The sequence below is a fragment of the Vitis vinifera genome, chromosome 1, assembly GCF_030704535.1.
Source record: "Vitis vinifera cultivar Pinot Noir 40024 chromosome 1, ASM3070453v1".
In the NCBI taxonomy this organism is placed as follows: domain Eukaryota; kingdom Viridiplantae; phylum Streptophyta; class Magnoliopsida; order Vitales; family Vitaceae; genus Vitis; species Vitis vinifera.
The window spans coordinates 24715309-24735698 of NC_081805.1; the positions used below are offsets into that span (position 1 = coordinate 24715309).

The following is a 20390-nucleotide window of genomic DNA, read 5'->3' on the forward strand; positions in this document are numbered from 1 at the left end:
TTATTTTTTTTTAATAAGTGAGCAAAGGTATTGTATTAATAAGAGGCACTAAAATAGTGCCAAAATGTACAAGAACAAGAAACTCACCCCCTTACAACTGTAACCTAAAAGAAAACTGTCCAAACAAGATATACAAGAACAGTCCCTCCCTCAACGGGAACCCCACCCAATCAATAAAATCTATCAACGTCGAAGGGCCATCTTTTATAGACAGTTTGGTCTTTGACTAAAGTAAAAAAATAAAAGAAGCTTTTAGCCTTTGCAAGGATAGCACCCCATCTTCAAAGGCAATTCCAATTCTAGCCTTCCAAACTGACCAAAACAAGCACAAAAGGCCCACTTTCCTCACTGTTTTGCGCTTTTTGCCCACCCAAGCTCCATCCTAGCCCAAAAGGGTGACCCTTACTGAAGAAGGGAACACCCAACACGCACTGAACAGGGTAAAAAACAGTTTCCACATCTCTCTTGTATTTTCGCAATGGAGGAGAAGATGGTCAATAAACTCCTCATGAACTTGGCACAAAAAGCATCTATTTGCTAAGGCTCATCCTCTTTTCTGAATTTTGTCCATAGTTAGAGTTTTTCCCTATGAAGCTTCCCAAGCAAAGAAACTAATTTTTGGCTGCACCAAAGAATTCCAGATTATCTTCATTGGAAAGCAAACTGATGATTCCGGCTCTAAGACTTTGTAAAGGGACTTTACCCAAAAGTTGCCATCTTTGGACTCCAATCACCTCACCCCATCCTCCTCATCCAACATCACTCTTTCTCCACACAATCGCCCCAGCAGGTTCTCCACCTCATCTAACTTCCAAGCATTGAAAAGCCTAGTGAAACGAGGGTTCCAACTCCCCCCCCCCCCCCCCCCCCCCCCCCCCTTCTCCCCACTTGCTGAACCAGTCCATAAATCACTCACCCAAGCCTCTTTGAATGCAGCTAAAACAAATATGAAGGGGAAAGAATCGCACAACGATGAGGTTCCACACCGCTTGTCTTTTCAAAAGCTTACCCTTTGACCATTACTTACCGCAAAAGATATTCTAGAGCTAACAAGATGTCAAAGTTTCCTAATTGCTTTCCACAACCTTACTCCATGCCCCTCCCTAACCTCATAGGAACACCACCCATCTTGATCCCCCCCATATTTCCCCCAAATGACCTACTTCTAAAAAGCCTCTCCTTCATTTGCAAAACCCCATGTCAATTTGCCAAGGAGAGCCTTGTTGAGTGTAGCAAGGCTCTGAACCCCCAGTCCCCTTTTTCTTTTATCTAAACAAATTGTCGACCACCTCACTAAATGAGGTTTTTGCTCAAGAGCCCCACCTCCCCACAAAAAGTCCTTTTGAATCATATCCAATTTCATTCTAACCACTCTTAGCAAATGGAGGATGGACATAAAATAAATAGGCAAACTGGACAAGGAACTATGAATCAGCGTAATTCTCCCATCCTTAGAGATATATTGCCACTTCCACATAGCCAACCTTTTGTGGAATCTTTCCTCAATACCATCCCAAGCTGCCATGGAGTTAAAAGAAGCCCCCAATGGCATCCCTGAGTAAGTAAACGGTAAACTTCCCATCTTGCAGCCCAACTCACAAGCCAAATCATCCACGTTCTCCACCCTTCCCACCAGGATTAGCTTACTTTTATCCAAATTAACCTTCAACCCAGAGATTACCTCAAATCATATCAACAACCAGCACAAAAACGTCATTTGCTCCTCCCCTGCCTCACAAAAAATCAGTGTGTCATAAGTAAACAACAGGTGGGAGACCTCAACCCCTTCACTTTCTCTACCTCGCACTTGACAAGCCGATAAAAATCCACCATAGATTGCTCTCTTTAAAAGATAGCTAAGGGCCTCCATTGCTATCACAAAAAGGTAAGGCGAGAGTGGATCTCCTTGCCTTAGACCCCTAGAGATTTGAAAAAAACGTGAAGGTGTTTCGTTGACCAAAACGAAAAACTAGTTGTGAATAAACACCACTTGATCCACTTTAACCACTTCTCCCCAAATCCCATTTTCTCCATAACTGTAAGCAAAAAACAACCACTCCACATAATCATAGGCTTTTTCAATGTCCAGCATACAAAGAATCACGCTTCCATTGTTTTTCAAAATCAAGTCTATTACTTCATTCACAATGAGCACTACATCTAATATTTGTCTACCCTCCACAAAAGTGTTTTGGGCCTTAGAGATCACCTTAGCTAACACCCTCTTCAACCTATTGGCCAACCTTGGCCAACCATTTGTACAACCCCTCCACCAAGCTTATTGATTTGAAATCCCTCAAGTCCTTTGCTTCCCCTTTTTTTGGGATCAGAACTAGAAAAGTAGTGTTCAAACTCTGCACAAAATGACCCGACTCGTGAAATTCCTTGAAAAAATTCATCACCTCACTCTTCACAAACTCCTACCAAAACTGCTAGAAGGCCATGGAGAACCTGTTTGGGCCTGGAGCCTTATCCCCATTAAAACCCAATGGTGCCCCAAACACCTTCTCCTCCGAAAAAGGCTTCTCCAACCCTTACTAGGTTGCCAGTCACCCGAGGTAGAAAGCAGGAGTTGAAAAGCTCTATGTACTTCCTCTTTAATTTCACAGTCCTCTGTGATCCATGACCCATTAATTTTGATTTTGGCCATTTGGTTTCTCCTCCTATGAGCATTGTCCATTTTATGAAAGAAGCTTGTGTTTCTATCCCCCTCTTTCAACCAAATTTCTCTCGATTTCTGCTTCCAAGACATTTCTTCAAAAAGGACCCACTTTTTATAATTCTCTCTAGCATCTTTCCTAGACTCCTCCTCTTCCAAAGATAGATGACAAGAAAACTCCATCCCGAAAATCCACCTGGTTCAAAGCTAGTTCCTTATGAACTTTAACCTTACCAAAACTTCCTTGTTCCAGCTTCTCAGAACAGGCTTCAGAGCTTTCAATTTCTTGGTTTGGATGAAACTAGCAGACCCACTAAATTTAAGCCCCTCCCACCACGATCTCAAGACAGTCTTAAAGCCCTCCTCCTATAGTCACATGTTTTCAAACTTGAAAGACGTGGGACCTCTCCTCAACCTTACCCCCTCAAGAAGAATTGGGAAGTGGTCTGACATCGGCCCAACGAGAACAGACTGAACGATCCTCAAAAAATGAAATTCCCAATCTTCAGAAATGAGGAAACGATCAATTCGCGATTTGTATAGATTATTTAAACTGCCACTCCAAGTGAAAAGACTTCCCTGAAGGGGCTGCGTCCCTTAACTCTAAGTCCTCAATTACCTCTGAAAATCTTCTCATGATTGAAGACAATCTACATTCTCTGCTACGCATCGAGAGGAATCTGATCATGTTGAAATCGCCTGCCACGCACCATGGGTCACTCCACAATCCTCTAACAGCCCCCAACTCACTCTAGAAACCTTCCCTCTCCACTTTCAGTGTGGGACCATGAACCCCTGTAAAGCTCCAGCAAAAACTGTCCTCACAGTTCTTAAAACGACAAGAAACTGAAAAGTTCCCCTCCTCCAACTCCAGCAGCTGTAGCACCCTATTGTCCCAAAACACCACTACCCCTCCCGCTGCCCCTCTCGAGTTCACAACCCCCCATTCTAAACATCTTCCCATCCCTAAGCTTCGCACAATCCCGTTAGTCATTTCCTGGACTTTAGTTTCCTGCAGACATACTAAATCTGCCTTCTAAGAGTTTTGTTGAGCAAAGTATTCTTTCATTGTTTATTTTCTCTCATTTTTAATGGATACAGAAAAAAAGAAATGGAATGCAGAACATGTCGAAAGTCTGTTCCTGTAGCTTTAGATGACTTGTTTTCTGAAAAGAATCCATTTTTGAGTGGGTGATAAATTTGTAGCTCAAGTCATCATTCTGAAAGTTTCTGGATGAAAACATGGGAACAGTATATTCTTTTATTTTCCTTGTTGTGTTTCTCTTAAAATGTTGAAAACTATCAAATGTTCTGCAAAATTGCTTTTTGAAATTAATCACATAAGCCTTTAAATCGAATGTTATTTATTCATTTATTTTGGTGGGACTACTTTTTAATTAGGTATGCATGTGAATATTAAAGGTTCCAGGTGCAATTGAGGCACTGCAATCTCCTGGAGCCTTGACGTAAGGTGTATGCCTTAGTAGAGTAAGGTGCACGGTCTACATGAATATATAATAAATATACTTGGAAGAAAAACCAAGAAAAGAAATCAGAGGCAGGTATTAAAAACACAAAAATGCTATAAATTTGGTTTTAGAGGATTGATAGTTTGGCTTTTTTTGTCCCAAGGGTGGATAGCCGTATGCTTTTCATTTTTTTTTGCTTGCTTCTTCTTTGGATGCGACTTGTATACTTATCGTGTGCCTAGATTGTCTCATTTGATGCTTTTGTAATCTAAGTTTGGCTTTTGCATATGAGAAAAAGGGGGTGAAACTTTCAAGTTCAAACAACAAACTGAATTCAAATATTTATGTATGCATTTATGAACAGGAAAATATCAAAATGTAAAAAGTTGTAACCAGTTATTCATATATGCAAATGAAGTTTGGAAGGACATCTAACTTCTCAAGAAAAAAATCTGGAGATATGCAGATTTGAAGTAAACTTAATAGTCTACGTGACTAGATTAGGTCTTATCGAAGTTATTAAATGCAGTGTTGCTGGACCCACCAAAAAGTGACTAGAGAACTTGCCAAGAGCTTTCTTATCCGCTGTCAAACCTAGGCTTAGAGAACAAAGTATTTTAGGAAAAAGGATTCTGTGTGGTATATAGCATGATATCGGGAGGTGATATCTAATGGGAAAATACAAACTTAGGCATAATCCTCAATCCATGTTTCATGAAAAATCTAAACTGATAAATTATATAAAATATTGAAAAGACAAGCCTTTTTTTGCTTTGCTCTTCTACAAAAGGTGCCTGCCTTTGTTCCTGACTGTGCTTCTGACTAAAGATGCCTTGCCTGGTGTAAAGTAAAGCTAGTTGGGGCCATACCTTGTACTGCATGTCTAGTCATGTCTTCAGTAATACTGTTCTATTTTCATCTTTTAGAATTATAATAACTCTGAACATTCTAATAGTGCAAATTTTGCAGGCAGATCTGATTGGGACGATGGCAGATGGGAATGGGAGGAGACACCACAACGAGATGGTCATTCAAATACCAGTAGGCGCCATCAACCTTCACCATCCCCAATGTTAGTTGGGTCCTCACCTGATGCCCGACTTGTTTCTCCATGGTTTGGTGGCCAGACACCTCACACCACTGGTATGTTTAATCTCTCCCAAAATATTGCATTACATGCTTGCAAAATTGAAACTGGCTCTAATAGCATTCTCATATTAGTTTGGGCGAAATAACTTTAACTCAACCTGGTACAGGGTCTGCCGCTTCTCCCTGGGACACTATCTCTCCCTCTCCCGTTCCAATACGTGCTTCTGGAGCCTCAGTTAGATCTTCAAGTTCTAAACACAGTGGAAGATCCCATCAACTTAATTTTTCTGTGGAAAATTTGCAATCATTTGAGGTATTGTGTGTTTCAGTGTATTTGAAATTAGATTTCTTCTGAATGCTTTTTGTTGAAGTTATGGACTAGTTTGGTAGTGAAAATTAGAACTGTTAAAAACATAAAAAATAAGACAAACAACTGTTTTTGGAACTATTTCCTGAAAATAGGTTGTTTTGGGTAAATGTTGAAATATTATTTTCCACATTTAAAAAATGTGAACACTTTAACGAATGAAAACTTTTTGGACAAGTTCATTTTTTCTTTCTTTTTTGTTTTTTTTTTTTTTTGAAATGGATTCTGTTACCAAACAATCCCTATGCTCCTTACCTTGAATGTTGATGTTGTAAATTTTCCTTCTAACTATGTGCCAATGTTAACTTCACGTCTTTGTCCCTTATTTATTTTTTACATTAACAGGATAAGGAAGATGATAAGAGTTATTTGGCCAATCAAGAGATTACAGAAAGTATGCGTTTAGAGATGGAATACAATTCTGACCGAGCATGGTAATATATCCAATTCTTTTAGTTCACATAAACTGAAACTTGTTAATAATTGATTTGCTAAAAATTCTTGGCATTAGTATGTTATGCCCTTTCAAGGATGGTTGGTATTGCTTCCACAAGAGGCACTTGAGTTTGGGGTTCTGTAGGACGTTGTGTGATTGGGAGTTGGGAGTTGTACACCTTTTATGATTGGATCCAACTCGGTGTCTCCTACCTAATGATCAAAATATCTATATTGATGAAAATATCATTAAGTCCATTTTATGGAAATATGGGTGACATTGATGGAATTTTGGTAAAAATTAAAAAAAAAATCATGGAAATTGATAAAATAATGTGGAAATCTGGATGAAACTTTGAGCAATGATCAAACAATCAATAATGCACATATTAAACTAGTTTTTTAACAAAAAAAAAGTAATATATGTATGATAAAATTAGTGATACAGCTCAATAATATAATGTGGGTTGATAACAAATATGAAATTAAGAAAAATATCGAATACTAATGTCTAGATAAAAATTGAATGTCAATCTTTGAAAATATATTACATTACATTTAATACTAAAATAATGATCACTGTGGTTCAAAGCAGTAACTGAGTTGGGAATTAAATTCAAAGGGGAATGAACTACAAATAATAAAAATACTGAACAATTTTAGTACAACTAATTTTAAATTGTATCATAATTATTTCACAATAAATATGATAAATGTCTTAGTAATTTCAGTTATTTTTAAAATTGAATAGGAAATTTTTTTTTAAAGAAGATCTCATGTTATTTTTTATTAGAAAATTTAATAATTTCAGCAATTTATTTTATTAAAAGATATTAAAATTGTTTTAATAATTTAATTAAAATTTAAAGTTATCATAGAAATTGTAAGAATGAAAATATTTGTTATTTATTTTATTGCTTGTTGAGGTCATCATAAAGTGGATTATTTTCCTTAGTTTTAGGCATGCATCTTTACAATTTTTAGTTTTTTTTTTCTTTTTATTAGAAACCATGCATTCCTAATATCTCAGGACGTGAATTAAGCAGAGAATACAAAATACTGTGTAGAATGAAAAGCAATGGTTGGATTATTAACCGATTTTTATTACCAAAAAAACTGGGAAAAAAAATCTTCATTTTTTTTTTCTGGAGAGATTTTGGTAGAAAATAACACCTTGTGATTTCTTACTGAAATCAAAATTGTGTCAATAAAATTTCCAATTTTCATGGGAAAGCGGCCAATTATTTGATGATGTTTTTTAACTCCTGTATTATATTGTTGGCCCCTCTCGAAATGTGATGTTTTGCCCTTTTTTTGGCTGAAATAGTGGTTATTTAAGTACCTCTTGATCATACCCTTAGTTTATTAGCTCTTCTAGTGCATTGTTCTTTTCATCAGTACATGACCTTTACAACAATTTCGTATCATGAAATATATAATTGTGATCTCTTATTCTAACTCCTATGATTCTCATTGTATAGGTATGATAGAGAAGAAGGCAACACCATGTTTGATGGGGGCACCTCATCATTTTTTCTTGGGGATGAGGCTTCTTTCCAAAAAAAAGAGGCAGAGTTGGCCAAGAAACTTGTAAGTGCAATATGCCTGTCAAGTTGTTTATTTTCTGAAGTAAGTTTACATATTTATGCTTGATGTGTGTTAGTTTGGCATAACTATTATTGGTGATAATAAGCCATGCTGCCTTGCATTGACCTATTGCTTTGCCACTAATCAAATTGAACTGTCGTCATCAAGTCAAATTACCATGTTGTTTTGACATCATCAGGTGTAGCATCAAGATTTTGATATTTTTTTGGAAACTCTAAAACCTTCCATACATCTAGCTATGGAAAGAGTATAATAATATTGGTCCTCTAATGTGGCTGTGGTCAAAGGATTTCCAATTTTCAAAACATGATCAGCTCAGGGTGACAAGAGTTAATACAGCAACTATGTTTGGACTCAGTGGTCTACTTTTGAATTCCAACAAAATGTTTCCACTCCCTTCTAGATGATCGGAGATTTGAACCGCAGGCAAACTTTTGTTTGATTGTTGAATCAACCAGGCTAACTACCCAATTAATTGATTTAGTTGATTGTTCTTTATCTCTATCAAGGTGTTCGCTTTGATCTTCTCATGGTTATTCATGAGACATTGCTTATGTATGCATTCCAATAAGATGGAAAACAGAAAATTTTAATTTATACTTGGTGAAGGATCTACTTTTAAGCTGCAACTAATTCAGGCATTAAGAAATGTAAACAAACAATTGTTGGGCTTCTGGAATGGGCTGCCTCTCCTCTGCTGTGACGGACGGATTGGAAAGGGAGGGCCCTAAGGATGTCCAGGAGAAGGCTGGTTTATTGGGCTGTTCACTCTCCAGAAAAAGACCCTTTCCAGAGGACGTTTTGACGTGCTGGGTGCCAGAGGAGAGCAGGAGGGAACAGAGGGTTGATGGTCTCTCCACGACTGACTGTGCGCTCCAAGAAGAAGCTAAGAGGTACGCCCTGCCTTCCTATACTAAAGGAAATCAGGCTATGGGGACGTCTTTTCTTCTCTCTTCTAATTTTGATCAGGCTCCGGAGGGGGAGTCTTTCGATCGTTCAGGGGAATTAGAGGAGGAATTAGGGGGGGACAAATCAACTTGGCTAACAGTCTATGAGGGGAGTGTTGATGCCTCAGGGATTCAAGCCTCGGAAAATGTGAAAGGGGAATTATGGGAGGAGTGTAGCTTGGCGAAATTTAGCCAAGTCCTGGGATTTTCTACGGAGGGGATAGAAAAGGAGATAGTGAACTTCCTGACTAAAATTAGGAAGAGAAGGGAAAAGATTCACAGTAAAGAATTATTGGAGAAGACCAAGTTTGAAAGGGAACTGAAGAGGCTGGAATGTTCTGTCAATTATGAGGGGGGGAATAAGCAGAAAGCTCTCTCACAGGGCAAAGGGAACCAATTGATAGTTGTCCAATGAAGCTGAAGATTATAAGTTGGAATGTGAGGGGAGCTAATGATAGCTCTAAGAGGAAAATTATTAAGAACTATATAAGGAGCCAGAGGGTGGATCTAATGTGTATTCAGGAGACCAAGATTCAGGAGATGTCGGAGGGTATAGTGAGAAGCCTGGGCACTGGGAGATTTTTAGATTGGAGAGCTCTAAATGCGGAAGGGGCTGCGGGTGGCATTCTGATATGTTGGGATAAGAGGGTTTTGGATATCTTGGAGTGGGAGGAGGGTCATTTTACTTTGTCTTGTAGATTCAAGATTATGGAAAATGGGGCTACTTGGGTTTTCACGGGAGTGTATGGGCCCTTTACTAAAATGGAAAGGGAGGGTATGTGGGAGGAATTGGGGGCGTTAAGAGGGCTTTGGGACGATCCCTGGTGTCTTGGTGGGGATTTCAACATTACCCTGTCCCAACAAGAAAGGAGTAGTCATAGAAGAATCACCTCAGCCATGAGGAGATTTGCAGAGACTGTGGACGAGTTAGAGTTGGTGGATATGCCTCTTCAGGGGGGAGAATTCACCTGGAATGGGGGGCTCAACAATCAGGTTTGGGCGAGACTAGACAGATTTTTAGTTTCCCCTACCTGGCTAGAGATGTTTAATGGTGCCACTCAGATCAGATTGTCTCGGCCAATCTCAGATCACTTCCCAATCGTGTTAGAGGGGGGCGGAATTAGAAGAGGTCCAACACCGTTTAGATTCGAAAATATGTGGCTGAAGGCTGAGGGGTTTCAAGATGTTGTGAGAGCATGGTGGCAGGGGATTGATGTCAGGGGCAGCGCTAGCTACAGATTGGCTACTAAAATGAAGGAAATTAAGAAAAGGTTGAAAGTGTGGAACAAAGAGGTTTTTGGGAGGTTGGAAACCAATAAAGCCACAGCCCTAGAACAAGTTGTCTTTTGGGATCGGGTGGAAAGTGATAGAATTTTGACTGTGGAGGAGGCTGAGTCAAAAAAGGCAGCCAAGGAATCCTTTAAGAAATGGGTCCTGTTGGAGGAAGCCCATTGGAGACAGCATTCTAGAGAGATTTGGCTAAGGGAGGGGGATAGAAATACGGGGTTTTTTCATAGAATGGCGAGTGCGCATCGAAGAAACAACGCTATGGGCAGTATTAAGGTTAATGGGGAGTGGCTGGTAGAGGAACAGGAGGTGAAAGAAGGCATTGTGAACTCGTTTCAGCAGTTGCTTACTGAAGACATGGCTTGGTAGGCAGATATTGGTAATATTCAGGTGGGGTGTATCAGCCAGCTAGATGCAGAGTGTATAGAAGTCCCATTTGTAGAAAATGAGATTCACTCGGCGTTGATGGAGATGAATGGGGACAAAGCCCCTGGCCCGGATGGTTTTTCTGTTGCATTCTGGCAAAACGCATGGGCCTTTGCCAAAGAGGAGATCATGGAGATGTTTAAGGAATTTCACGAGCATAGTACCTTTGTTAGGAGCCTCAATAATACTTTTCTGGTATTGATTCCTAAGAAAAGTGGGGCGGAGGATTTGGGAGACTTTAGACCCATCAGTCTGTTGGGGGGCCTATATAAACTTTTGGCTAAAGTCTTAGCTAACAGGCTCAAAAGGGTGATTGGTAAGGTGGTATCTAGTGCGCAAAATGCCTTTGTAATGGGGAGACAAATTCTGGACGCGTCTCTAATTGCTAATGAGGTGATAGATTCGTGGCAGAAGAGAAAAGAAAAGGGCCTTATCTGCAAATTGGATATAGAAAAAGCCTATGATAGCATTAATTGGAACTTTTTAATGAAGGTCCTCCAAAAAATGGGCTTTGGGAACAAGTGGGTGGGATGGATGTGGAGCTGTGTATCTTCTGCTAAATTCTCTATTCTTGTTAATGGAGTGCCAGCTGGGTTTTTCCCTAGCTCTAGAGGGCTCCGTCAAGGAGATCCTCTATCCCCTTACCTTTTTGTTATGGGAATGGAGATTTTGGACGTCCTCATCAGGAGAGCAGTGGAGGGGGGGTATCTTTCAGGATGCAACATTCGGGATGGTAGTAGTACTTCATTGCATATTTCCCATTTGTTTTTTGCTGATGACACGATTGTGTTTTGTGAGGCAAACAAAGATCAAGTCTCTCATCTTAGCTGGATTCTCTTTTGGTTTGAAGCAGCCTCGGGTCTTCGTATGAATCTAGCCAAAAGCGAAATAATCCCAGTTGGAGAAGTGGAGGAGATTCAGGAGTTGGCTGCTGAGTTAGGGTGTAGGGTGGGGTCCTTGCCCTCCCATTATTTGGGTCTCCCTCTAGGGGTACCAAATAGGGCTTCTTCTATGTGGGATGGAGTGGAAGAGAGGGTCAGGCGGAGACTTGCGCTTTGGAAAAGACAGTACATTTCCAAAGGGGGGCGGATCACTCTCATAAAAAGTGCCCTGGCCAGTATGCCAATCTACCAAATGTCTATCTTCCGTATGCCTAAGTCCGTTGCTAGAAGGGTGGAGAAAATCCAAAGAGATTTCCTTTGGGGGGGTGGAAATTTGGGAGGTAAAACTCATCTAGTAAAATGGGATGTGGTCTGTACAGAAAAACGCAATGGAGGGCTAGGATTAAGGAGAATAGCCACTCTGAATAGAGCCTTGTTGGGCAAGTGGATTTGGAGGTTTGCATGTGAAAGGGATAACCTTTGGAAACAAGTGATCTCTACCAAATACGGGCAAGAGGATTATGGGTGGAGGGCTAAGAAGGTTAGTGGGGCGGCTGGAGTTGGGGTCTGGAAGGAGATTATGAAAGAATCTGATTGGTGCTGGGAAAATTTGTCTTTTCTGGTTGGGAAGGGCTCCAAAATCAAATTTTGGAAAGACAGATGGTGCACTGATACTCCATTGTCCCAATGTTTCAACCATCTCTTTGTCCTTGCCGTGCATAGAGATGCCTCGATTGAGGAGATGTGGGACCATCATTCGGGTCAAGGAGATTGGAATCTGATTTTTGAGAGGGATTTCAATGATTGGGAGCTGAATATGGTTGGTGATTTGCTCCGTACTTTGAGGGGCCATAGGCCTTCCCTGGAGGATGACTCAATCAAATGGAGGCAAGGAAGGAATGTTTCTTTCAGGGTCAAAGAAGCCTACAGGTTGTTGGATAAATCTAATGCCTCCTTGTTTCCCGCAAGGGGAATATGGGTGGATAGGGTTCCAACGAAAGTCAGTTTTTTTGCTTGGGAGGCTACTTGGGGGAAGGTGCTCACTCTGGATAAGCTTCAGATAAGAGGGGTGCAACTTCCAAACTGTTGTTTTTTGTGTGGTTGTGCAGAAGAGAATGTAAATCATATTCTTTTACATTGTATAGTGGCTAGAGCCCTTTGGGATATTATTTTTGGGTTGTTAGATATTAAGTGGGTTTTCCCAGAAACGGTTAAGGAGGCTTTAACCTCCTGGAGGGGCTCTTTTGTTGGGAAGAAAAGGAAACAGATATGGAAATCCATTCCGTTGTGTATTTTTTGGACGGTTTGGAAGGAGAGAAATAGGTTAGCTTTTAGGGGGGGTGTGGTGAATGTTCAGAGGTTAAAGAATTCTTTTGTTTGTAATCTATGGAATTGGGCCAAAGTGTATTTAGGTGAGGAGGCTTTCTCCCTTATAGGCTTTTTGGAGTGGATAGCTTCCACTTGAGGGGAGGTAGTTCTTTCTGGTCCTTTTCTTTTTTGAGGCTGTATCCATCTTGTATACTCCCTGTATGCTTTGTGGCGTCTAGCCTTTTTTAATGCAATCTTGTTTACTTATCAAAAAAAAATGTAAACAAACAATTATAGAAGCAGGCTTATTTTAAATTGCAACAAAACTGGGTTGGAGATGATTTGTTTTTTCTATATATATACATACATATATATATATATATATATATATATATATATATATATTAATATGTTTTTGTTTGTGATATTGTTTAGTTCTGTTCCCAATGGGTCCAAAGGTGTTCTTGAAATGACCAAGCCTAAATATTGTGCAAGTGAACTCCTGATTTCACTGATGGCCACATCATAAAACTGTATGAAGCAGGGAATGGATAGTGGTCTATGTCAAAACTTCATACTCCAATAAAAAACTTTGGCCTAGAAGGTAATGTCTATGTTTTGATATTTACTTCAGAACTCTCCCTTATAAAGATGAATTTTCCAAGGCACTTTTCATTTTAGTGATGCTGGTTTTTAAAATGAGCGAGGGCCAGTAAAAGGTTGACTATTGTGTTGCAATCTTCATACATGTTGTATTGAAATGGAAACTGGAATTTGATATTATGTGAAGATCAAAAAACCATCATGTCAAAAACTTGCCCAGGTAGCAGTCTCTCTCTCTCTCTCTCTCTCTCTCTATATATATATATATATATAGACATGTTTGCACATTTGTGGGTACCTGTTTTGGTTCTGACATAAATTAATCTTCATGACAGCCTTAAAAATTTATGAACTGCTTATGGTATTTACTTGATTAGTTGGTCATAGTATGCTGCCATGAACACCCTGTTAAACACATTGCTACCTATTTTACAGGTTCGGCGAGATGGAACTAAAATGACCCTTGCTCAGAGCAAAAAGTTATCGCAGCTAACAGCCGACAATGCTCAGTGGGAAGACCGGCAACTGTTGAGATCTGGAGCTGTTAGAGGTACTGAGGTGCAGACTGAGTTTGATGACGAGGAAGAGCGCAAGGTTATTCTTCTTGTCCATGGTAAGAAACTTTTTGATAAGCCCTCTCACTTAGTTGGTGGAAATGATGGTGTTGTGTATTCCACCCACATAAATAAGTGCTATTTTGTTAACCCAAAAATTTCATTATTTTCTCTTGTCCCAGATACAAAACCTCCTTTCTTAGATGGTAGGGTTGTTTTTACTAAGCAAGCAGAGCCAATAATGCCATTAAAAGATCCGACATCAGACATGGCCATAATATCACGCAAAGGATCTGCTTTGGTTAGGGAAGTTCATGAAAAGCAAAGTATGAACAAATCACGCCAAAGATTTTGGGAGCTTGCAGGCTCAAAACTTGGTGATATTCTTGGTGTTGAGAAGACAGCAGAACAGGTGTGGTGCTTTAAAATTTGAAGGAAACTGAAATATTTTTCCTTGCCTGTTTTCTGGTAATAGGATGCGTGGGTCTAAAACTCTCATTTATATTTTTAATGCTAGATTGACGCAGATACTGCTGTAGTGGGTGAAGAGGGAGAAGTTGATTTTAAGGAAGATGCAAAGTTTGCACAGCACTTGAAGAAGGATGAAGCTGTGAGTGAGTTTGCAAAGTCAAAAACATTAGCAGAGCAACGGCAGTATCTACCCATATATTCTGTACGTGAGGAGTTATTGCAGGTTTGACGACTGATCATCACTCTACAATTTATTTTGGTTTAAAATTTGTGTTGGAAATAGTGTGCAACATGGGTGGGTTGAGCTGACCCAGTCCAAACCTAACTTGAGAGCACAAGTTTGAATTGAGAATTCTTAACCTGATCTCAGGTCGACCTGAAGCTATGATAAACATGTAGATGTTATTGTTTTATGCATATTTTATATTAATATGGTATTTTTTATTTACTTATGTTAATGTTTTTGTAAATCAAAATAAAAAATATGAAAACTACTTATCAAAAAATAAAAATAAAAAAGAAGAAAATTTGCAAGTTGTGATAAATTATCTGTAATATTTGATATTTTTACTAATTGTAGCTCTATAGTACCTTTACTTCTATCACATGCAATGCATGACTTAATAAAAATGAGGCATATGATATCAACTATAAAGCAAAATGTACTTTTATGGTAAATATAAACATGATAGAAAACCTTAATTATATTAATATTAATTTTTTTTGTTTATATATAATTATGATTATGTTAGTTCCATGTTTGTTAGAAGTTTTTATGTTGTCCTATAATATATTTTAACTTTTGTATCAAAGTGGATTGTTTTGTAAAACTTGTTTTTTAGGTATACTTAATTAATTGATGCCTATCAAAAAAAAAAAAAAAAAAAAAAAAGCTCATAAAAAATATTCAGTTGGAGAAAACATACTCATCATCTTGCTGAGACACCATTCAGTTACTCTTATCTGTAGGAGAGCTCTTTCTAAACTTGACGAATTTAATGGGTGAAATAAATTGATTTATTCTTTTTGCCTCTTTTGGAGTATTTGGAAGGAGAGAAATAGAAGATCATTTGAAAACAAGGAGCTTTCTGATCAAAGATTGAAAAGCTTGTTGGTTTGTAATTTCTTGTCTTGGACCAAGTTGTATATTGGTGAAGACCCACTATCCTTATTTTACTTTGTTGATTAGTTGGGTTCTTATAAAGGGAAGTAGTTTTTTGTTGCCCCTTTTCCTTTCTGTTGACGCCTTTTAGTGATCATTGTATATATGTCCTGTGTACTTTGATGTGCTCTTTTTGGTCCTTTTTATATGATGCTCTCTTTATTTACCTATAAAAAAAAAAATTAAACAAATCGGTTTATTCTTGTTATTTGAATAGTAACAAATTGATGGAGTGTCCAAAAGAGTAATGATCATCCAATCATGTTGTCTTTCTTCATTTCAATGGTAACAAATTGGGGCAGTGTCAAAAAGCTTACTTGTTGAAGTTATAATATACTCTTATTGGCATTTTTGGTTTATCTTCTTTGGATCCTACTGTGTTATTGTTATTATTATTCAATTCCTGCTGTGATTGAATTATATTTAAAATTTCCATGGAATAGGTAATTCGGGAAAACCAGGTTGTTGTGGTCGTTGGAGAAACGGGTTCAGGAAAGACTACTCAACTGACGCAGGTTTGTTCATTGCAACCAATATGCAACCAATAATTTTTATTTGATAAGCCCCTAATCAACTGGAATCTAATCTGTGAATTTTGAACAGTACCTGCATGAAGATGGCTACACTACAAATGGTATTGTTGGTTGCACCCAACCAAGGCGTGTCGCAGCCATGAGTGTTGCCAAAAGAGTGAGCGAAGAGATGGAAACTGAGTTGGGGGATAAGGTTGGCTATGCCATTCGTTTTGAGGATGTGACTGGGCCGAACACCAAAATTAAGGTAACTAGTTTTCTTGGTCTGTGAAAGAAAAGAACTTGTCGGAAGCCCTTAGATATTTTACACTTTAGTTTCATGCACTATGAATTATTTTTGTTTCTTGAGAAGCTAAGATTTGTTTGTGCTGAGGTTTTCTTGTAAGTGATGCATAAGTACATTTGGTAATCATGTCACAACATGCGTTTTCCACTCGTGATTTGTTGCTGGACCACTTCTTATATATCTTGTTTTAATTGCTTGGGGCTTAGTTCTCATTTTTTCTTTTGTGGAATTGTTATGTACTGAATATTTGTATTTTCAATTCTGCAGTACATGACTGATGGAGTTCTTATGCGTGAGACATTGAAAGATTCTGAGCTTGACAAGTATCGGTATGAACTTCACATTCTAGTTCCTAAAATTGGACCAAGTTCGGTTTTTTATCTGCTCAGCCTCCATTATCATTGTTTAACCTGTAATTGAAATGGCTTTTGATGGTCAAAATTGTTACTTTTGCAGTGTTGTTGTGATGGATGAAGCACATGAGAGATCACTCAACACGGATGTGCTCTTTGGAATACTGAAGAAAGTGGTTGCTCAGCGTCGTGATTTCAAGCTCATTGTGACATCTGCAACTTTAAATGCACAAAAATTCTCAAACTTCTTTGGAAGGTAAATATTGTCGTTTTTTTCTAGTCAAATTAGGCCATATTTCCCGTCATTACATTATCTGAGCCTAAGTAATTTCTGGTTTTGCTAGTGTTCCAATATTCCACATCCCTGGAAGAACTTTCCCTGTGAATATATTGTACAGCAAAACTCCTTGTGAAGATTATGTCGAAGGTGCAGTGAAGCAGGCAATGACTGTCCACATCACCAGCCCTCCAGGTGATATTCTCATCTTCATGACTGGCCAAGATGAGATTGAGGCAACTTGTTATGCGCTTGCAGAGCGCATGGAACAGCTCGTATCCACGACCAAGAAAGGGGTGCCTAAGCTCTCAATACTCCCTATATACTCCCAGCTGCCAGCAGATTTGCAAGCAAAAATATTCCAAAAAGCTGAAGATGGAGCCCGAAAGTGCATTGTTGCTACCAATATTGCTGAGACATCTTTGACCGTGGATGGAATTTTTTATGTCATTGATACGGGTTATGGTAAAATGAAAGTATACAACCCCAGGATGGGTATGGATGCGCTTCAAGTGTTCCCTGTCAGCCGTGCTGCTGCTGACCAGCGCGCTGGGCGTGCTGGTAGAACTGGGCCTGGGACTTGTTATCGGCTTTATACAGAGAGTGCTTACCTCAATGAACTGCTGGCCAGTCCCGTGCCGGAGATCCAAAGGACCAACCTTGGAAATGTGGTTTTGCTGCTCAAGAGTCTTAAAATTGAGAACTTGCTGGATTTCGACTTCATGGACCCACCTCCGCAGGATAACATCCTGAATTCCATGTACCAGTTGTGGGTCTTAGGTGCCCTTAACAATGTTGGGGGCCTAACTGAACTTGGCTGGAAAATGGTGGAGTTCCCATTGGATCCACCACTGGCTAAGATGCTCTTGATAGGGGAACAGCTAGAATGCATAAACGAGGTTCTGACCATTGTCTCAATGCTTTCAGTGCCGTCGGTATTCTTTCGGCCAAAGGATAGGGCAGAGGAGAGTGATGCTGCCAGAGAAAAATTCTTTGTTCCTGAATCTGACCACTTAACACTACTCAATGTTTACCAGCAGTGGAAAGCTAATCAGTACAGGGGAGACTGGTGTAATGACCACTTCTTGCATGTTAAAGGGCTACGTAAGGCTAGAGAGGTGAGATCCCAGCTTCTGGATATTCTCAAAACACTGAAAATCCCTCTGACCTCTTGTGGGCCTGATTGGGACGTTGTAAGAAAAGCTATCTGTTCAGCATACTTCCATAACGCGGCGAGATTAAAGGGGGTTGGGGAGTATGTTAATTGCAGAAATGGGATGCCCTGCCACTTGCATCCGAGCAGTGCACTGTATGGATTGGGTTACACACCAGATTATGTGGTTTATCATGAACTGATATTGACAGCCAAAGAGTACATGCAGTGTGCCACAGCGGTTGAGCCCCAGTGGCTGGCCGAGCTTGGACCCATGTTCTTCTCAGTGAAGGACTCGGATACTTCGATGCTAGAGCACAAGAAGAGACAGAAGGAAGAAAAGTCTGCCATGGAGGAGGAGATGGAGAATTTGAGGAAGGAGCAAGAAGAGGCAGAGAGAAAAAGCAAGGAGAAGGAGAGGAAGAAGAGGGCGAAGCAGCAGCAACAGGTCTCGATGCCTGGCCTGCGCCAGGGGTCATCTACTTACTTGAGGCCAAAGAAGATGGGTTTGTAAATGTACATTATTCAACTGTACTACATTTTCTGATTAGGAAAGAAAAATAGCTATGTTACTTGTTACTTTGAAGAGAGATAATTTATCTTGAACAGTAAGCGGCATAGGTGAAATATTGGCAATGCCGGCTACTTGTTTCTGTGAATTCGTTGGAAAGAAGATTCTTACATAAAAGAAAGAGATTGATTCTGATGCATCGGTGCCTGTCCAATTTTACGGTTCCCATTTTAGTAGCACATGCATTTTTTAATCAAACTTTAGTTATTCACCAAGAGTGTAAAACTTTAGAATTTATGATGAATCGGTCCTTTAAAAAGATGAATTTATTTATATTATGTTTAAGTCATATAAAGTTTGTTTGTTTTTTACAAACATGGAAAATTAATCAGATTTTATCTCTTCTTTCTTTCTTTTTTCCTTTTCTCCGCCGAGTAGATGTGCACGTAGGGAAAAAATGGCAACGATTAAATATTTTTAAAGAATTTTAGATATTCATTTTAACTCTTAAAATTAGAAATTTTACTCTCTTCTTTTATTCAATAATTCAGAATGTATATGATGTTTGCGTATAAACATTTATCCTTATCCTTTAAGAATTTAGTTATCTTTTTAATATCCTTATCCTTATAACTTCATTATTAAATAACTGACTAAATATTTTTTTTTAATATTATTAAAGAATTTTAGATACTCATTTAAAATCCAAAAATTAGAATTTTATTTTTTTGAACTCAACAATTCAAAATCTATATGAAATTTTTGCATCAATTTTGATTACACATTCAAAATTTAAATAAATAAACACCCACTTTTTGTGGGCCTATGATTTGGCCCAATTAGGTTGGACACCAAACTATCAGGATGTCCAACATTTAGTTGAATAATATTTGTTTTAATAAAATGTTTTCCTTTAAGTTAGATTTTTTTATATAATATATATATATATATCCTAACCATTATCAACAAATAAATAAATAATCATTTACTTCAATAAAAAGGAATTTGGATAGTAAAAACTATATGCATGATATAATATAGTATAGTATCAATATATAGTATTGTTTAATATAATATTTAATATTTACAAAATATTTTTATATCTTATAACATGACTATTATGAACAAATATATAAATAATTATTTAAAAAATTATAAATTATAGAATAATTCTAAATAATATTAAAACTTAAGAAATAAAACTTGTTTTAGTTATGTAGTATGATAGGAAAATTCTTCTTCAACGATTTAAAAAAATCCATATAATGTTTATTGATTATAATTATTGTGATATGTTTAATATTTAATTTTTTATTTTTGTTTTATTTATTGTACATTGACATTTTAATTTATTGAAATTATTGACAATATTGGGTTGATTGACAACTATAGGTAAAAAATTTTGTGAAAAAATTCAACAAACATAATTAATACTATCAAAATTTAGATAGAATTTATTATTTTTATTTATTAATTTTTAAAATTTTTTAATAATATATAAAAATATATATTAATGACATCATTGATTCAACTACGGTTTGACCGACAGTCCAATTAGTAAACCGTGAATCGGTAATTTTTTCGATTTAACGATCGGTTCAATTATAAAAACATTGAAAAATCTACTGCAAATCCACAAGGGGAAGGATGAATTCACGTGGGTGTGTAAAACTCATTTTCATGATCGTCTCAGTAGCTTCAACTCCAAAATGGTTCAAGAATGGAGGCATCCTAAAACAGTCTCGAACCTTTTGTTCACCATCAAACTCAGGGTTTTGGAGTTGGACAAGCTCTGCCACTTTATTTTTTATTTTCGCTGTTTGTTTGATTGTTTTTTTGTTTTTTTTTTTCTTAGAGGAAAAGGGTTTTGCATAAGGGTTCTTTTTTTTTTTTTTTTTTCATAGTTGGTACCTTTTAGGAAGAATTTCTTAAAAATAGTTTTTAGAAAACTTTGGAGCCAAATGTGTTTTTTCACTTAAACGAAAAGGTGTTTTATGTTTTAAAAAATTGA

The 20390-nt window shown here is 38.0% G+C and overlaps 1 protein-coding gene across 3 annotated transcripts in view; it reads left to right on the forward strand.

Moving 5' to 3' along the window:
• Positions 1-18578, forward strand: part of LOC100261447 (pre-mRNA-splicing factor ATP-dependent RNA helicase DEAH7) — a 34575-nt gene extending 15997 nt beyond the window's left edge. For all 3 annotated transcript variants that reach the window (XM_010657213.2, XM_010657220.2, XM_002264919.4), the window contains 12 exons: positions 5098-5271; positions 5385-5530; positions 5930-6018; positions 7501-7609; positions 13515-13692; positions 13816-14045; positions 14151-14327; positions 15710-15781; positions 15870-16046; positions 16353-16414; positions 16542-16694; positions 16783-18578. In XM_010657213.2, the coding sequence (XP_010655515.1) occupies positions 5098-5271; positions 5385-5530; positions 5930-6018; positions 7501-7609; positions 13515-13692; positions 13816-14045; positions 14151-14327; positions 15710-15781; positions 15870-16046; positions 16353-16414; positions 16542-16694; positions 16783-18382 (3167 nt within the window). In that variant the 3' untranslated portion in view covers positions 18383-18578. The remainder of the gene's footprint in view (positions 1-5097; positions 5272-5384; positions 5531-5929; positions 6019-7500; positions 7610-13514; positions 13693-13815; positions 14046-14150; positions 14328-15709; positions 15782-15869; positions 16047-16352; positions 16415-16541; positions 16695-16782) is intronic.
• Positions 18579-20390: the final 1812 nt, after the last annotated feature.